Source organism: Melanotaenia boesemani, chromosome 5, assembly GCF_017639745.1.
Source record: "Melanotaenia boesemani isolate fMelBoe1 chromosome 5, fMelBoe1.pri, whole genome shotgun sequence".
Classification (NCBI taxonomy): Eukaryota; Metazoa; Chordata; class Actinopteri; order Atheriniformes; family Melanotaeniidae; genus Melanotaenia; species Melanotaenia boesemani.
Window position 1 is genome coordinate 3,991,676 of NC_055686.1, and position 19,658 is coordinate 4,011,333.

The 19,658-nt window shown below is 38.2% G+C and overlaps 1 protein-coding gene and 1 long non-coding RNA gene across 8 annotated transcripts; one reads left to right on the top strand and one right to left on the bottom strand.

Annotated features, from left to right (window-relative positions):
• Positions 1 to 1,694: 1,694 nt before the first annotated feature.
• On the top strand, positions 1,695 to 10,117 carry LOC121640561. Its single transcript, XR_006010490.1, has 3 exons — positions 1,695 to 1,705; positions 9,878 to 10,010; positions 10,047 to 10,117. It is a non-coding gene; the product is annotated as an uncharacterized LOC121640561 (long non-coding RNA).
• cfi (complement factor I) lies at positions 2,035 to 19,658 on the bottom strand. Of its 7 annotated transcripts, none has more exons than XM_041986162.1 (19): positions 19,595 to 19,658; positions 17,331 to 17,443; positions 14,836 to 14,989; positions 14,671 to 14,734; positions 14,426 to 14,585; positions 14,147 to 14,337; positions 12,203 to 12,304; positions 11,985 to 12,119; positions 9,634 to 9,975; positions 8,745 to 9,095; positions 7,305 to 7,337; positions 7,191 to 7,211; positions 5,023 to 5,156; positions 4,621 to 4,724; positions 3,701 to 3,805; positions 3,441 to 3,616; positions 3,000 to 3,101; positions 2,781 to 2,929; positions 2,035 to 2,258 (listed from the first exon to the last, which is right to left on the bottom strand). In XM_041986162.1, the coding sequence occupies exons 1-19, from the start codon at positions 19,646 to 19,648 to the stop codon at positions 2,190 to 2,192; spliced, it is 2,559 nt and encodes an 852-aa protein (XP_041842096.1). In that variant the 5' UTR covers positions 19,649 to 19,658; the 3' UTR covers positions 2,035 to 2,189. The 7 variants fall into 7 exon arrangements, with proteins under 7 accessions (XP_041842096.1, XP_041842095.1, XP_041842097.1 ...); XM_041986161.1 differs by having other exon boundaries at positions 9,634 to 9,978; XM_041986163.1 differs by having other exon boundaries at positions 8,745 to 9,010; positions 9,894 to 9,993.

Genomic DNA, 19,658 nt, shown 5'->3' on the forward strand with positions numbered 1-19,658 from the left:
TAACATTAGTTAAAAACTAACATTAACTAACATTAGTTGGAGTTAACATTAACTAACATTAGGTAGAGCTAACATTAAATAACATTAGTTAGAATTAACATTAACTAACATTAGGTAGAGCTAACATAACACTAGTTTAAACTAACATTAACTAACATTAGTTGGAGTTAACATTAACTAACATTAGGTAGAGCTAACATTAAATAACATTAGTTAGAATTAACATTAACTAACATTAGGTAGAGCTAACATTAAATAACATTAGTTGGAATTAACATTAACTAACATTAGGTAGAGCTAACATTAACGAACATTAGTTAGAATTAACATTAACTAACATAAGGTAGAGCTAACATTAAATAACATTAGTTGGAATTAACATTAACTAACATTAGGTAGAGCTAACATTAAATAACATTAGTTGGAATTAACATTAACTAACATTAGGTAGAGCTAACATTAAATAACATTAGTTAGAATTAACATTAACTAACATAAGGTAGAGCTAACATTAAATAACATTAGTTGGAATTAACATTAACTAACATTAGGTAGAGCTAACATTAACGAACATTAGTTGGAGCTAATATTAACTAACATTAGTTAAAAACTAACATTAACTAACATTAGTTGGAGTTAACATTAACTAACATTAGGTAGAGCTAACATTAACTAACATTAGTTGGAGCTAACATAACACTAGTTTAAACTAACATTAACTGACATTAGTTAGCGCTAACCATAACTAACATTAGTTAGCTAGAGCGACCAGGGGCGAGCAGCTCAGAGGCTGCATGCTTCGAAGGCTTTGGTCTTGGAAGGCTGTTAAAGCTGAACCAGGCGTTGGTGGAGTGAGACGGTGTTATTAAGGGTGATAGATGCCACTACTTTGTTCATAATGGAGTCAGAGAATATCATTGCAGAGGTTTAAATGCAGGCATTGGGCTATGATGTTTATTTGTGCCAGTAAAACCACCGTGACTTCCTCCACTACTTCCACAAGAAACCATCACTACAGAAATTTGATGCCCCAAAGTAAATGGCTATCAAACCGGTTAGATAGCCCATTAACAGGGTGGTGAAATCATCCTTATTTCATCTTGAACGTCTCTCTAAGGTTAAACCCTTTCTTTCTAGGCTTGACTTGAAATTGGTAATCCACACTTTTATAACTTCCCTGTTGGATGATTACAATTCTCTTTTAACAGGAATTAGCCGGGTCCCTCTGTTACACCTCCAGTTAGTGCTAAATGCAGCAGAGCGATTTTTAACAGGTACAAGGAAGCAAGAGCACATCAATCCGTTGTTAGCCTCAGTTAACTGCCTTCCTATTTATTTTAAAGCTTTTAAATTTGTTTTTAAGTCTCTGAATGGTCTTGTATCTGCATATTTGACTAACCCCTGACACCCCTTTTCATTTCTTCCAGTCAGCTGACCAGATGTTGCTGCTGATTCCTAAATCACAAAGTAAATGAGAGGTGATCAAGCAGTTACAGCTAATTTCAATGTAAATGACTAATTCTAAAGTACACAACATAACTTCCTGACTTTCCAGATGATGCACGCTGTAATGGAAAGGCTAAGATGAAATCTTCAACAACTGTATTGTCGTCCTATCAAAGCTGACTAAGTAAACTCCTGCAAACACGTGCTTTAATTAAAAATGTCAGCTGATTTACATGAACATGTGTGAGTTTGTGTTCAGGTGGAAGATGATCTCTGGATCAGCTGCAGCTGCTTGTGGATCAGGTTCAACCAGACACAAACCTGAGATTACAACATCCTGTTTGTCTTTCTTTTTTTTTTTTTTTCTTTTCCACTCGGGCTGAAAGGTTAATGTGGAGGAGGATCTGATCTGTTTAACTGAAATAGTGAGGCTGTTATGTAGAACAGAGTCCTTGGAAGAAGAGATTTTTCACACAACAAGATCTTTCTGGTTAAAAAAGGACATAAATTAATAAAATAACACCCCTAAAATACTTCACTTTAGTTGATTATCACTCTTTAAATGTCTTTATCATATGAAACATTCAAACAGGAACAATCTTTTATTGGTATTTCACTGCAGACAAAGTGGTAATTTAATACCATTTCAAGCATTTGGTCTACATTTTGGTAGTATATTAATAGTAAAGCCCTCCGGGAAGACACACATCACAGTCTGAGCTGAAATTGAGGCGTGTGTGTACTTAGTTGTTGTACTTGGTGACCGCAGGCCAACCTGTGTGAAGCCGGATCCACTCGTAGTAATGAGCGACCTGCCACAGAGAGAAGTGGGCATAATGTTAAGAAAAAACATCGGCTTCGGGTTTTTAATGTAGTCGTGTTTAAAATTCTGTCTTAGTGCACAACGTAACGTTTAACTGATGAGTTCATCATTGAATTAAATATCATGTCTGAGTTTGTGTTTCTATGATTCAGTTACCGGATGTCTGTGTTGGACATGTTACATCATACATTAACACCTGTGATGTCAATGGATTTTTATGCTTTTAAAAATGTGCAAAAACAGTCCCCGTTGTTAAAGTTAAATCTGAATAAAGTCTCATTAAAAAATATCTCAAACTAATTAATAGACAAAAAGTGGTGTGTGCATATGTTTCACCCCCTTGTTGCTAATGAAGCCTCTAAAAAAACTCTGTGCCACTCAGCAACAGGAACAAAGCAGGTACAGCTACATGATTAAATATACAGCAGATTTTTTAAACTGCTAGATTTCCACCATTCTCCTTTGTTTTTGGGTCACCTTTTTAGATCATTGTGTGTACAAAGGGTCGTACCTGAGTATAAACTCCTGGAAATCCTGGCTGTCCACACCTCTCACCCCAGCTGACAATGCCCCACAGGTAAGACACTCCCAGTTCATCCTGACACACCAGAGGACCTCCGCTGTCACCCTGACATGAGTCCACGCTGCCGTCCAGATCACCTGTACGCAAGCACACGTTTTAGCCAAGGCTGGGACTATCAAGCAGCTTGTTTGAGTGACGAACACCCACCTGCACACATCATGCCTGGCTTGAAGCGATGCTTGTAGGCTGACTCGCAGCCGGCGATCAGGGACACGTTGGCCCAGAGCAGCACCTGTGCTGCTTTTCCCTCTGTGCACAAAGTTGTCTTTATTACAACCTTTGATTTATTAATTTTCCATCTAACTCATCTTGCTGCCTGAGAGTCGTACCAATCAAAAAACTGCTGATGCAACATGTGGAGTTTTTGGATGCAGGTTTTGAGTTTGAAATCGACTTTGATTAAAAACAGTAGGTGTGCTTCAGTGAATAAAACAGAGCAGCATGATAAATTAATGAGTTATTCTTCAGCAGTTTTAACATTAAATCAAACTTTTTGTCTTCATTCCACCTGAGAAGGTCATTACTCCAGATTTTAGCTCTTGTTGAGGCCGGAATTATCTGTTTTTGTGTGTTTGGTGTCGTCTGTACCTTTAGTTCGTCCCCACCCTGAGATACTGCAAGTGTGGTTGGGTTGGAACAGGTGAGTGGACCAGGGGACGCAAACAGATCTGATAGCCGGGTTGTCATACATGCATCTTTCTTCATGTGGCAACTCCATCAGTCTCACAAGAGCAATGTCATTTTCATATGTGGCAGCGACGTACCTGCAGGACATTCACAGAAAATCACCCAGCCATTAAAGTTCATGTGTACGTGCACATGTGACAGTCATACAGGTGGACTTATACCTTGGATGGATGATAATTTCTTTGACAGGAACAATGTCAGTTGTGTTTTGGGGTCCATACTTCTTCCAGAGAGAAAACTTGACTTGGAAAGCTTTTGGATTCGGCCTGGTGGAGAGATGATATTCGTAATTCAAAGGAAAGAGGCATGACATCATAGCAGAGTAACACCTGCCTTGAATTATAACAGAGAACTGCTTTGTTCTTAAGGCCCAGTCGCACGGAAAGTGACGATTCTTTTGACCAATCAAAGGATTGCAGTGTGTCAAGCTCCACTTTTTTGGTCAGATTGGTGAGATTGACCCCAACAGCAGAATCCCAAAAGACTGAATTTTCTGGCTCTCATACCACTGTGGAAACGTCCAGTACATCTTGGTCAAAACAGGTTTCAAATTTCAGACAAGACTCTTTATTTATTTAGTTGCCTCTTTATTTTCTAAACACTTTTTGGGCTATAAACTTTGGTTGCTAAAATGATTGATTAAAGACACAATGATTACTTAAAGCCACTGCCCCTCGTTTGACACGAAACCAGATGATACAGCACCTTCTCACTGTGTTGTGCGATAGTGTAGAAGTGGTTAATTGTATTTTAGAGTGTAACTGTTCAGAAACATTTCATTTCTGAGATATATTAAATCTTTGGCTCTGCAACTAACTGCACTTACTCCACCTTTCCACTTAGCTGAGTTAACCATAGCAACAAAGATTACGGTGCAACCCACTAAGGGCTGGGATATACTTGCTGGAACGCAAGCATACATGCCAACATGTTTTTTTTTTTTTTTACTTTTTGCAAACGACGAAAGCCCAGCATGGCAAAAATACTCAATATTGAATGTCATTGCAATATCCCAGCCCATCACTGACCCTCAGCCTTGGGCTCACTCGTCGTGTCTCTTGAGCCAGGTTATTGGTCTTACCTGACACAGTGAGCAGCAGTGAGGACCCAACAGCCTCCGATATAAGCTCCTCCACAGTCGATCCTTTGGTTCTCCTGCAGTGCAATCTGCCACTGGATCTGAGTCTGCACACAGCAGGAGCTGGTTCAGTGGTCGTATTGAATGGGTGGCAGAAACAGAAACTATTTCCACAAAACTACTATCTTGGGTGTTTAAAACTATGTCGAATGACATAATGACATAACATTAACAGTAGATAAGCACTGCTTTCATGTTACCCTTGAAAATATAAAGTAATAGAAAGCAGAGGGGATGATAACGTGATCATTTAAAACCGTTTAAGTAGATGTACAGCCTAGTGAGGGCACACATAATAAATCAGTATCAGTAACAGCCATGCAAAACAGAAATTTTCCAACTTACAGGTTTTGCTTCTACTCCTCCCACCACCCTTTTGACTCTTGTGCTTCGTTGGTGCTCCTCTTTGTCCACTATGTCTTTATTAGGAATCCCACAGAACAACTGGGACTCCAGATACGTTCTGGTGGCCCTTGTTTCTGGATAAACATATAAACAGACTGTTTAAGATTCTATCTATCTATCTATCTGTCTGTCTGTCTGTCTGTCTGTCTGTCTGTCTGTCTGTCTGTCTGTCTGTCTGTCTGTCTGTCTATCTATCTATCTATCTATCTATCTATCTATCTATCTATCTATCTATCTATCTATCTATCTATCTATCTATCTATCTATCTATCTATCTAGCACACAGGAACATCCTATATGTAAAAAATGTAATTGGCCTATTTCAGATCTACATCCCCGTAAAACCACAGGGGGATTCTCTGACCAACCTTCTCAGCTGTTTGGATGATCTAAAAGCCTGGATGGATTTAAATTTCCTCCACTTAAATAAGGACAAAACTGATATTGTTGTTTTTGGAAATTCAGAGCTTCTAAATGGTGCAGTTAGTGCTCTCGGTCCGCTGACCTCGTTTTGTCGAACCCATGCCAAAAATCTGGGTGTTATTATTGATAACTCCTTTAACTTCCACCGGCAGGTCAGTTCTGTAGTAAAAAGTGTGTTTTTCCATCTGAGGATGCTCAGCAAGTTAAAGCTCTACCTGCCCAAGTATGACTTAGAAAAGGTTATTCACCTGCTCATTATGTCCCGCATAGATTACTGCAACTCCCTATATTACGGCATTGACCACACATCTCTACATCGACTGCAGCTGCCCAAAATGCTGCTGCTCGGTTGCTTACAGGGACAAGATGACGTGATCACATCACCCCTGTGCTCGCCTCTTTGCATTGGCTTCCTGTTAGTTTTAGGACCCAGTACAAGATTTTATTAATTGTTTTTAAAGCTTTAAATGGTTTGGCTCCCTCGTACTTGTCAGAGTTGCTACACCAGCATGCTCCAGCAAGGACGTTGAGGTCCTCCTCACAGCTCCTACTGAAGGTCCCAAATGCCAGACTTAAATCCAGGGGCGACAGAGCTTCTCTGTTGCTGCTCCTAAGCTGTGGAACAGCTTCCCCTTCACATTAGAGCGGCTCAGTCTGTCGCTGGTTTTTACTCAAAACCTACTTCTTTTTGCTGGCATTTGAACAAAACTAAGCTTGACATTCGCGTGTTTTATTATTTAGTTTTATTCTAGTTTTTAATTCTAGTTTTGTTGTTTTTATTATTTTATAGATTTTATCTTTTTTTTATCTATTTTTATTTCTGTTTTTATTTTCATTGGTTTTTATTGTTTTATTGTGTAGTGTTTTATTTTTAACTGTGGAGTGTTTTTTGTTCTATTGTTCAGCACTTTGGGCAACTGCTGTTGCAGAAAACGTGCTATATAAATAAACTTGAACTTGAACTTCTGACCTAAAGAATGTCGTTGTTCAAGGAATATAAAAGACCACAGCCCACATATAGCAGGTCAGGTCTTGTTTTTCTGATCCCGGACCTCCAGATCTTCTGCAGAGATCTGTTTTAGATGTCACCTTTTTGTAATAAACCACCATTTTTACATAAAGCTGATGTCCGGAGCTCTTCTTTTACCTGAAAGTATTTCTGCCACACCACTAGCTTAAAGTAATTTACTATGATCCAGAGGAGAAGATCTTCATACGATGAAGTCACCATATCACAGAAACGACTATGAAGACACCGCGGACACTAAAAGAAGGAAACCACAGTACAGCACCGTGAAGAGGGAAAGTTGTCAACCATACGATGTCTTCACAAAACTACAGAATGTTGTCAAGGACAATCAACAGCAAAATGGCGTCACCACACAATGGAGCTACTTCATCACCTGCTTCATCACGGAAACTACAAAATACCGTCACAGACTATTTTTCCATAACACCTGCTTCAAGAAACACACTTTCACTAGGAGGGTGGGTGGTGCCACATTAGGACATTGCACCAGTTGGAGCAAACCTGTGTGTGTGTGTGTGCGTGCAGGGTAACAGCTTCCCTAATATGCAGAGAAAAACAGAAATTTGGTGTGAGAACTAAAACTCTGCTTGCTAAGACTTGGGAAGCTTTAAGTGACCTACCTCCTGATGGGAGTGTCAGTGTTGAGGCTACATACCGTTTTTACGAGAGATGTAATCTGAAATAAAGAAAACAAAAAGCATTTTTTTCCACCGCTGCACACAAGCTTTCAGTCAAATATTTAACAAGCTTGCACAAACGCATCGGTTACCTGACTGTTTGGTTGTCGCATCCACATCCACTATGGTAGAAAAGAGAAATATACCATTGTTTAGATTCAGAGTGCATGGAAACCAGGGGAATTGATGATCTTCCAGAACTTAGCTCCCAACTTCAAGTCATTTCAACTGATTTCAAGCAGAGGTGCATAAGATTTAAATGTCTTTTTTCCTTTAGCTTTAGGGCTATAATAATTTGGAAACAACACAACAGCTCTGAGTACCTCAAAGAATATCTTTATGGAGCTGGATGTATACCAAGAATAGTTTTAGAAATAAAGTGATGTGTACGGGTTTCAGGGTTTCTGATGAACCTTAGTGGTTACCATGGTAAACTGTTTCGAAACTATGTAAGGATTTATAAGATGCATGCATCTGTAATTAAATCACCTTTACCTAGCTGCAACTTCTCCTTAACTCAAAATGGTATTTTTAGAAAAGGAACATGTGCTGCACGTCAAACATCTTCCATGTCTGCTCACGTTATTTTAGAGCGACTGAAGCCTGATATGATGAATGCTGAAATGGAACAACCAGTATGGATGTTATCACTCGACTCAGTGGTTATCGGCCCGTTCGTTTGGGACGGTCCTACTGCGACCACTAACAGGTCCATTGTTTGAGGGGCTGAAGCTTTAGTGACAGTTCTGTGTGACCAGTATCAGCAACGAGGCTGACCAGTTAAACCAGCTCACATCCTGACTGGGAGGTAGGAAGATAAAAACAGGATTCGGTAAGAGGGATTAGTCCAAATGTAGCTTCTGCTGACTTCCCTTCCTGTGAGGAAGAAGTTCTGGTTTCATTTGGGTTCTTAAACATGGAGAGAGACCACACTGGTCTGACCTGGACTAGAGATTTAAACCCACTACATGTAAATACCAGGATTCTTTTCATCTTTAGAAAACACACACATCTGATGTGAGATGTTTCACTGTCACATCAACAACCAGGAAGCTGCTTCATCTCTAAACCAGACACAGACAAACTCTATGGGCTCAATTTTAAGGCTGAGATTTTACAATGGTAAATAAATGTTTGTACATAACTTCAGAGTTTGCACCTGTAAATCAAGCTTGTCACCCTATAAAAATAACCCCCTTTAACAGTCTGCAGCAGTACGGAAGGACAGGAAGCCATCTGCTCTCTTATTGGTTAGTTTGACTTGTTACCATCATATCAGATAGAAGTGTAAAGAAGTGGAGATAATCTGTGAGGTCAGAAACAGCGTTTTCACAAAAGAACTTTGTTTTTGTTCCACAAATACAAACCTTTTTACAACCATGCAAACCTTTTCTGCACATTTGCAAACTTGTATGTTTCAGGCAGATTGTTTTCACCTGGTGACCAGCTGATTTACAGATGCAAACACTGAAATTATGTGCAAACATTCATTTACAACTGCAAAAACTTAATATTGATCCCATAAAACTCACCTGCTGGAGAAACTTCGAGACGGATGGTGATGATGATGGGCTTGATGGTATTGTCATTGCCTGTCTTTTTTGGTGAGATTCTACATTTATATGTTCCCTTATCATCAGTCGTCACATTCTTCAGAATCAGAGACATGTCTCCATCCTTCATCTGTCTGTCCTTAAGATGCACCCGGTTCTGGAAAGATGGATGCTGTTGGACTGGATCAAGGCTCCCAACTTTGTATGAAAGAACATAGTCTGACCCCAGATCATCTCTGAGCCACCTCACAGTCATGATGTCTCCATCATATACAACTCTACATGGCAGAGAGACATCATGTCCAGGTTGAGCTCTGATGATTGTCTGTTCTACAGGAGAGGAAACAACACAGATCAGAGAGGTTAAAGAGATCAGAGAGGGACTCTAGTATACAGTATCTCTCTCTCTCTCTCCCTCTATATATATATATATATATACATACATACACAAATATATTATGTTATATATAATGTCTGTTAATATTAGTAAAAATGTAATAATATATAAAAATGACTTATTTAGAATAAAATAATTAAAATATAATTAGTTTTGCTCAGTTTCCGGTTGTAAGTTTTCTAAATAAAGGCTGTACAGACTGACCGTGTCATCGCCTTGTTACTAATCACACATCACTTCACTACATCACTACTAATCTTCATCACTGACTTGTTACATTTTACCCAATAAACCCTGAAGTTTAGAAAGAAGATTTCTTAAAACATAAGTTTTACCATTTCTGCACATTTGCAAACTTGTATGTTTCAGGCAGATTGTTTTCACCGGGGGACCAGCTGATGTACAGATGAAATTATGTGCAAACATTCATTTACAACTGCAAAAACTTAATATTGATCCCATAAAACTCACCTGCTGGAGAAACTTTGAGATGGATGATGATGGGCTTGATGGTTTGGTCATTGCCTGTCTTTCTCAGTGAGACTCTACATTCATATGTTCCTGTATCTTTAGTCGTCACCTTCTTCAGAATCAGAGACACGTCTCCATCCTTCATCTGTCTGTCCTGAAGATCCACCCGGTTCTGGAAAGATGGATGCTGGTTTTCTGAATGAAGGCGCCCACCTCTGTATAAAAGAACATCTACCGGCTCCAGATCAGGTCTGGTCCACCTCACAGCTACGATGTCTCCATCATGTCCAGCTCTACATGGCAGAGAGACGTCATGTCCAGGTTCAGCTGTGATGGTTTTCTCTTCTGCAGGAGAGGAAACAACACAGATCAGAGAGGTTAAAGAGATCAGAGAGGTTAAAGAGATCAGAGAGGTTAAAGAGATCAGAGAGGGACTCTAATATACAGTATCTCTCTCTCGCTATCTCTCTCTCTCTCTCTCTCTCTCTCTCTCTCTCTCTCTATATATATATATATATATATATATACATACATACACAAATATATTATGTTATATATAATGTCTGTTAATATTAGTAAAAATATAATAATATATAAAAATGACTTATTTAGAATAAAATAAATAAAATATAATTAGTTTTGCTCAGTTTCCGGTTGTAAGTTTTCTAAATAAAGGCTGTACAGACTGACCGTGTCATCGCCTTGTTACTAATCACACATCACTTCACTACATCACCACTAATCTTCATCACTGACTTGTTACATTTTACCCAATAAACCCTGAAGTTTAGAAAGAAGATTTTTTAAAACATAAGTTTTACCATTTTGTTCATATAAGCTAAAGGTACTTTTAATGAAAACATTTGCTATACCCCTTTATTTTCCTTTTTATATTGTGATACGGTCCATTTACATGTCAACAAAGACGAACAGAGGGTGAGGAGGTGGTACAACATGCTAACATACGGAAAGCTGACCACAGCATCACGGGATGAGGTCAAGTTTAATAAATAAATATTTTATAAATTAATAAAAAGAATAAATAAATAATTCTAATGATTTAGATATTGTTAATAATTAGGAATAATTAAGATATGTTCCAATCCACTTTATTTATAAAGCACATTTTAAAATCAAAGACAAGTCTCCAAAGTGCTGCACATCAACAATAATCAACAATATTGATTTAAAATCAATAGAATATTAAAAAATAAAATAAGTAAAAAGATTAAAAATGAAAAACAATAAAAAGTTAAAAGTTAAAATAAATTAAGTGAAAAAATTTAAATAAATAAAACGACACAGAGGACCATACAACTCACACGCTGTTAAAAGCCAGATCCGACATGAAGGGGCAGATCTGACCTGGAGGGGCAGATAGGACATGAAGGGGCAGATCGGACATGGAGGGGCAGATCTGACATGGAGGGGCAGATCTGACCTGGAGGGGCAGATCGGACATGGAGGGGCAGATCGGACATGGAGGGGCAGATCGGACATGGAGGGGCAGATCGGACATGAAGGGGCAGATCTGACCTGGAGGGGCAGATCGGACATGGAGGGGCAGATCGGACATGGAGGGGCAGATCGGACATGAAGGGGCAGATCTGACCTGGAGGGGCAGATCGGACATGGAGGGGCAGATCGGACATGAAGGGGCAGATCGGACATGGAGGGGCAGATCTGACATGGAGGGGCAGATCTGACCTGGAGGGGCAGATCGGACATGGAGGGACAGATCGGACATGGGAGGACAGATCGGACATGGAGGGGCAGATCGGACATGGAAGGACAGATCGGACATGGAGGGGCAGATCGGACATGGAAGGGCAGATCGGACATGGAGGGGCAGATCTGACCTGGAGGGGCAGTTCCAGAGTCTGGGGCCGACTACAGAGAAGGCCCCGTTCCCTCTAGTTTTAAGTCTCATCTTAAGCACCACGAGCTGGGACTGGACCTCAGACCTCAGAGCGCCATCAGACATATGTTGATGGAAATGCATTGGCAATGATAGTAGTAATAATAATAATAGTGAGCTGATAAATGTTTCATGTTGGCTGAAATCCAGTTTGTGGATATAGTTTCAGGATGATTAAGGTTTATAAAAAAGAAACAGCTTCATAAATCAGGTTATAGCTATGCATGTGCAGCTTTCCGTGATGCATTTGGCCTCTGGTTTCTGAGTTTAGCTCATGTTTGCTGGTTCCAAACAAATAGAGAAATATGAGGTAAGTTGGAGTTTGGAAGTTGAACTGTTGCTGCACTGGCAGAAAGATCCATGCTAATTCTAATGCACAACAAAAATCCATGTAAAAGGTCAAATCTCTGCTGGTAAAAGTAGGAAAACTCACCTGAAGAGGTCTTACGTTGCGTTAGGGTTTTCTCTGATTCATCTTCTCCATCCAGACAGTCGATTAGACCATCACGGAGGGATTCTTCGTGAACACACACTCCCGTCTTGCAGCGAAACGCACCATTCCTGCACCCTGACAAAGATAACAATGCACCATAAAATGATGCACATGCACTTTTATGTGTTGTGTGTATTGCATGTGTGTGTTCTGTTTACGTTTGCAGCACATCTCATCACTCCGGTCACCGCAGTCGTCGACTCCGTCGCACGTCTGATTCAGAGATATGCGCTTGCTGTTTGTACATACGAAGCCATACTCTACAATTTTAGAAGAATTATATTTCAAAGAGGTCCATGAGATGTGGATGACATAATAAAAGCACAGTATCAATAACACAGAAATGTTACAAGCACAGATTTACATGTATGATCATCGTGTTTTGATTCCAACACAGGAACTTTATCCAGACATGAAAATCCTTCAGAGAGGACTGAAACTAGGATTTAAATCCCATTCTGAGGCATGTTTGATCATCTAAAAACACAGAATTAACGCTCTGTAGGACAGATGCTGATCTGAAAGGTCAACCTTTAGACTGATGAAGATGTTTGTATATCTGTTCTTAAAATTTCATGTAAAGCAAAAAAAAAAAAAAAAAAGATGATAAGGGTGAATATAAATAACACTGATGCATGTTGTGTGTATGTTGTGTTAATGCGAACGTAACTTAGTCTGGATGCTAATATATTAGTATGAAATACAAAATGAGAAAAAAAATAGAATAACACACACATAATAATAATATTAATAATAATAATAATAATATTAATAATAATAATAATAATAATAATAATAATAATAACAATAATAATAATAATAATAATAATAATAGTAATGTCAATAAACAATGAGAAATATACATAAATAAGAAGAAAAAAGGAAAGGAAATGGAAAAAGATAGATAAGTAAATTCAGTAAATAATTTTAAGATAATATCAACAACAAAAACAACAACAAAAACAACAACAACAATAATAATAATAATGATAAAAATAATAATAATACTCAGTTGAAACACTCTAAACTTGCCTTACTACTACTACTTTGTCTACTACTACTACTACTAATAATAATGTTTGTATTGTCACATAAAAATGACATATGAGAAATCTTGATTACATGGACATGACTTACTGGACCTAAAGTTGGGGGTATATGCTGGGATTTTGCTGTATTGTATAATGAGGAAAGACCACCAGTTGGGCCCCAGACGCCCAGGTCTGATCAGCTTGTGATGGGCCTGCTTCAGAAGGCCGATGACACCCAATGAGGCTAAAGATGTGTTCCTAGCTCTACTGGTGGAGGCCGTCCGGGGCAGACTTTGTGCAGAGGACCTTCTGATCAGGTATAACTGGCATGTCGTATTGTTTGAAATCCCAACTAGGGGACATTACGGCCACGTTGTAGATGGGACTGTAGCTGAAGGTTCATTTGCCACATTGCTGAAGCATGAAACCAAGCGTACGCTGGGAATGAACCTTCCTGGGAATGAACCCTCCTGGGAATGTTTAAACAACCATCATTTTTGACACTTTTTATATTTGACGTGTGGCTGCTGTGGTCAGAATAGTTTCTTTTATTCTCTGATCTCTAGAAAGTCATTCTACTGTACCAGCCTGTGTCCTGGTGTGGGTCGGTCCCTTCTGCACCTTTCAAGATTTTTTTATTTGTCTTTAAGTCCTTAAAATGGGCTGACCCCCTCTTATAACTCTAATCTTTTAACTCCGCACTTTCTCTCTAGATCGTTGAGAGCTGCTGACCAGTTGCTCCTCATTGTCCTGGGGGTCCAGGCTGAAACTAAAAGGGGCTGAGCTTTTTCTGCTGCCTCCCCGTCCATATTAAGACCTTTTAAATCTCATTTAAAGACTAATTTTTAGCATTTCTGCTGTGTTTTAGTTTCATGTTTGTCTTTTTACTGTCTTTTATTTCTTTTATAGTTGTTAATCCTCCATTTATTTGTATTTTATCCCTCCTAGTTGTACAGCACTTTGGTCAACCTGTTGTTCAGCAGCCTTATATAAGTTGTATAAATATTTAATGCCAGTCAATCTAAAGGGAAATAACCTGGAGAAAGTCTGGTAGAATCGGTATGAACTGACCTTGTGGTGCCTCCTTGTAACATTTTACAGCAGCAACCTTGTTGTGGTTGATGTTCATCGTGTCTTTTATTTCGCACTCAGCCAAAGACGTCTCGTAGCCCTGGCAATGGATCCTAGCGCACTTTTTAAGGAGCTGTTTGTCTCCAGGTTTCAGGGATTCGTAGGCCACACCATCTGCAGATGCTGCACCCCTGTGCACATTGTAGACTTTAGTTTTCAGAAACAGCTGATGTGTGCCAGTAAATGATAAAGGTTCATTTCATGAAATCATTTTCTTACAGTGGGTGGTTCTTTCCTTTGCAGGCGACATTAGCTGCTGCCATGTCCCACAGCTCATGACACACCAATAAGGCCTCCACCTTTCCAGCACTGTTTGGAAGGAAGATCCTGACGAGTCCTGTGTCTTCGTCTAATAAGCTCCTGAACTTTGGAAAAGTTTCTGTGACCAGGGAAAAATATAGAAAGGATTATCCATTAATAGACATACCAGAAATATCAGACTGAATGTTGATGTGTGAACAAACCGTTGCAGAGTTCCCCAAAGTGAGAAAAGATAGGTCCCTCCGTCCGACATGACACCGCCATTGTCTGGAGAAACAGGTCAGATGTGCACAAATAGGAAACTAAATAAAAGAAAAGCAGGGAAACGTGACACTGAATGAGGAAAACACAGCAGTGTAATTACTTACCTGGCAGAAGGATCTGTAGGTCCTGTGGTTTACCCCACAAACTTGTTTCAAACCCTGATAGGGACACAGGTATCCCGGTTTACAGGTGCATCGTCCGATACTGCAACGCATCCATGGAGGGCAGAACACCAGGTCACATGATACCCGACTCAGGCTGATGAACGCAGACCAACAGTTTCACGTTCAGTCATATGCAGGATCGTTACAGTAAACAAGGACAGCAAACAAAACAAACAACACAAATCCCAGATTTCAAACAGGTTGTCATGGCTGAGTCCGTGGTTTTCAACCTCATTACATCTACGTCCAAATCTCCCCTCTACATCTACATACATGAAGGCTGAATTTACTTATAATTTTAAAAAACAAAATACATGCAGGAAAAAAATCAGGACAAAAAAAATGAACAAAAAAGACTGGAACAAAACAAAGTACAATTTAATATGAAAGAAATTAATAATAAAGATTAATAATAAATAATATAGAAATACATGCAAAAATTTAAATAATACAAAAGGAAATAAAAGCAAATAAATAAATTAAAACAGAACAACTACACCAGGGGTTTTCCAGAACGGAGGTTTAACTAATCCTGTGCTCCAGAACATCTTAACCTGTGTTGTTGGTTCTAAAACAGTAAACCCAGTGCTGGTTAAGCCTGTGAAAGGCTTCAACCAATGAGCCCTGAAATCACCATGAAAATGACCCAAAAAATGAAAACAGCTGCGTCCTCCGTCAGCGGAGGATTTCCAGCAAAGTCAACATTTGCATTATTATATTATATTATATTATATTATATTAAATTAAATTAAATTAAATTAAATTAAATTTTATTTTATTTTATTTTATTTTATTTTATTTTATTTTATTTTATTATATTTTATTTTATTTTATTTTATTTTATTTTATTTTATTTTATTATACTATATTATATTATATTATATTATATTATATTATACTATATTATATTATATTATATTATATTATATTATATTATGAGCATACCTGGATCCAGGTGAAAGCAAACTAGAAAAACATTCTTTAAACAAAATTTCTCATCTGCATCTCAAAAATAAATTCCTCCTTATTACTGCAGGCTCAGCACCAAGAGGTAGACCTATTTCACAACCAGTAAGAAAACGTTATGGAAGACAGGTTCAGGGCGACTGGAAAAACTTCTCATCCCTGGGACCACTCAGTGATGAGGGGGGTTACATCATCAGAACCGGGTCCAGATGACTGCAAAGCAACTCTAAAAAAAACAGCTACAGTGTCAGATTGTAAAGGCAGACCTAAACAATTAGCAGACAGAAATTTAAATAAAAATATAAAAAATGGAGTTATCAAGTTAGTTAGTTCAAGTCAAAGTGCTTTTGATGAATTTGATCATTCAATGACCTTCATGCTGGAGATATGTTGGGCCTGAACAAAACCTACTCAAGGCTACGTTCACAGCATGTTTCCATATCAACTCAACTAAAGCAGCCATCTTGGAACGGAAAACCCAAGATTACCATTTAGTCTAGGTTAACATAGCCAGCTAAACCAGTAAACCCACTTTTTGGAATAACCTGCAGACATTAAGAGGTTAAAAGCAAGTTGACAAGAACAAAAAGTACAGAGGCCAAAAACAGCCAATTTATTTGTTTATTTATTTGTACAGCAATTAATTTATTTTTTTTTATTTCAATAGATGTACCCAAACTTTAACAAATATATATATATATATATATATATATATATACTATTACAACATTTCCCCAAACACCTTTGTTTATTGTGTACTCTAAAAATGAGCTTTTTGTAGTTGGTTTGTTTCAGTCTTCTCCTCCCACCATTTATTATATGGGACACCATTGTTAGGTTTCCATTGTCTAGACACAATCCTACAGCCTGTGTCCAGAGCAAACCTGCACTACATCTGGACCTCCACCTAACATACACACACAAGGAACCTTCTGTCACTGGTTATTACAAGATAGCCTGCCTTGTTTTCTCCAGATAGCAACATGATAAATTTCCATGTTTACATGGATGCATGTGCTTGGTTAAGATCCTGGTGGGAATGAAAATTCCCCGTGTTAACAGGGAATGCAGGGGTGTTTGCATCAGGAATCAGTTTCTTCTACTGTTTCCGAAAAGTCAGATAATCCTGTGCATGTAAAAGTGATTTATTCTGTAAACGTCATGATCACAATAACCGTTTCAGCGACTATGTAAATCCTGATCGGAATGTTAACCTGACTGGTGAAAATTTGTGCATGTAAACATGAAAACACGGCTAACGTTAGCCTGAAAGTGAGTGATCAGCACCTCATTTAACTGAACATTGTCACAGTTGGTCAGAATATATAACAGTAAATTAAAGCTTTGCACTGTAAAGCAGAAGGTAAAGAAATACTTTTTAATCATAGCTTTAAATTTAACCTGTAATCTTGAGATAATGACATTAAAAGCATTTTCAAAGCAAATAATAAGAATAAAAATGCACACACGTTTTGTTCAGACACTCTGCTGGACCCAGAAAGTCATCAGTCACAGGTCCTGTAGGGGCTTTCTGGTCAGACGACGATGCCTTTGTTATCTCCACCTGCTCTGGAGGACCATCCTGAAAGACCAGTTAAACAATCCAGTCAGATACCAACACAACTGAATAGATCCATATGCACAGAATTTAAATGTTGAAGCATTATGCACAACTTTACTCTTCTGTTTCTCTTAAATATAAATGTTATTGTGAAAGAAAAATCAAGAGTTAAGACAATAATGCTTGAAATATTAATGCATTTGTTATATTAATCACACATTAGTTTGATTTAATAAACCGCATGCTTTGATTCCTTATGGAGTTTAAATGGTATGACTTAAGTGGACATCTTTAATTCATTTCAGCTTTATTTGTATTGTGCCAGTTCGCAAAGTTGTCATCTCGGAGCAGTTTGCAGAGAAATTACATAAAGCTAAGTCAAACAGTGCTCATATAAAAACTAATAGACCAACAAAGGCTTCGCACTGAACCTTGACTTGGATTCAGTCCCTCATCCTAAGCTGCACAGAGTGATTGACTATAGTACTGATACTATCAGTTCTACAGTCTCTTTAACTTTACCTCATTTTCAGTTTGCTTAGTTTAGTTTAAATTACAGGCTTTAAGTGGCGTTCATTTAAAAACCTGTAAGTTTTCTAATTGCACTTCACATAAAGCAAGGATATTTACAACCAACTAGAACCTGTTCAGGATGAGCAGCACAGCTAAATGTGAGGGTTGTGTCTCTCAGTAAATGTACCAAAATCTCATGCAGTATTCACTTGTTGGTATTTACTCCTGGTTTTCAGGTTCAGATGGTGCCAGATAACAGATGTTTGGCTGAGACCTGAAGGGCACCTAACCGACAGACGAACATATCAGTATAAGATTCTGGAGCCACTGACGATCCTTTAACTCCAGAATCTGGGACTTAACTCCATCCTCCAGGAAGGGGGGGCACGTTTAGCTTATGCTAAATTAACATGATCTTTACAAGTTATACCTTGTTGTAAAGGTGACTAACCAGGCTTTCTAACAATGTATAATGCCATGTGGTACTATTAAAGGGGAAAAATAATCCACCAAATACAAATTTACTACTTACTTGTACAAAGTTGTTGTATTATTTATTACTATATTAACTCTTTAAAGCTCGACCCAAGCAAAAAAGGGGAGAAAATTCTAATTGTTTTAATCTGAAGTCTTTATTAAGCACTTTAACAGCATGTTAAAAATAAATAAATAAATAAATAAAATTATCTTTGCATATTTTCAGTTTAGTACTACGTGATTTCCAAATTTTTGTAGTGCAAAAAAGGTATCCACCAGGGGGTGGTAGACAAGCATCAGATTGTGGTCAACAGGGTTTTGAGCGAAGTTTTTACCATAAAGTGATGCAAGAAGTCTCAGAAACTGTCAAATGTGACACATACAACACTGAAGGGTTAAGAACTTTTATTTCTTAAAATTTGGGGTGATGGTGATGAGTTTGACTCAGGGAAAATTAACACTAGAGCCTCTGACAGTGGGTTGGTGCTGCTTCGAGTTAGAGCTTGATGCAGGAAGTTTTATTAATTAATTTGGGAACTTGGAAGTTTTCAGACAACAGAGCAGCACAGCAGCAGCAGATGCAGTAATGATGACTGCAAGCTAAGCCAAAGTAATCAGTACTGTTTGTTTACTCAGACTAAAGTAGATCAGAACATGACCTACTTCTGTCTGCTGAACAAAAGTAAACATTATGTTGGTCTATACCGGTAAATCATGCAAGTCACCTAAAATAATCTATGGTTCTTGTGCAATCAGTCAAGGTTTTTATTTACTGGTGTCCTAAAAAATAAAGCCACCTTAAGTTTTTTGTACACATTTCCTCTTAGTGACACAACTTGGACTCTTAGACCGAGCAGATCTGAGTAAAGAGCCAAGTGGACCCCAGTTAAGAGGCTTATCCCTCCTGCATATATGTAACCCAAAGGTAATCTGTGAGGGGCTCACACACACATGTTGGCTCTTAACTTGGACTTTTCCGAGCAAGGTTTCCCTAAAGTCCTGAATCAAAAGTTATTTTTAATATGCTTCATTATTCAATATATTTACATAACCCTGATTTTTTATGCTCTCTATATAATGTATTTAATACAGATTTGACATGTTTATTATGCAGTCCAGCGCTAATTTAAACTCTTTAAGATAAAACATGAGTGTATTTAACAATAAAACAACCTGACTCACCGAATCACAGAGAAGGATGAGAAGAAACACCAAGAAGAGAGACGCTGATCTCATCCTGACAAAC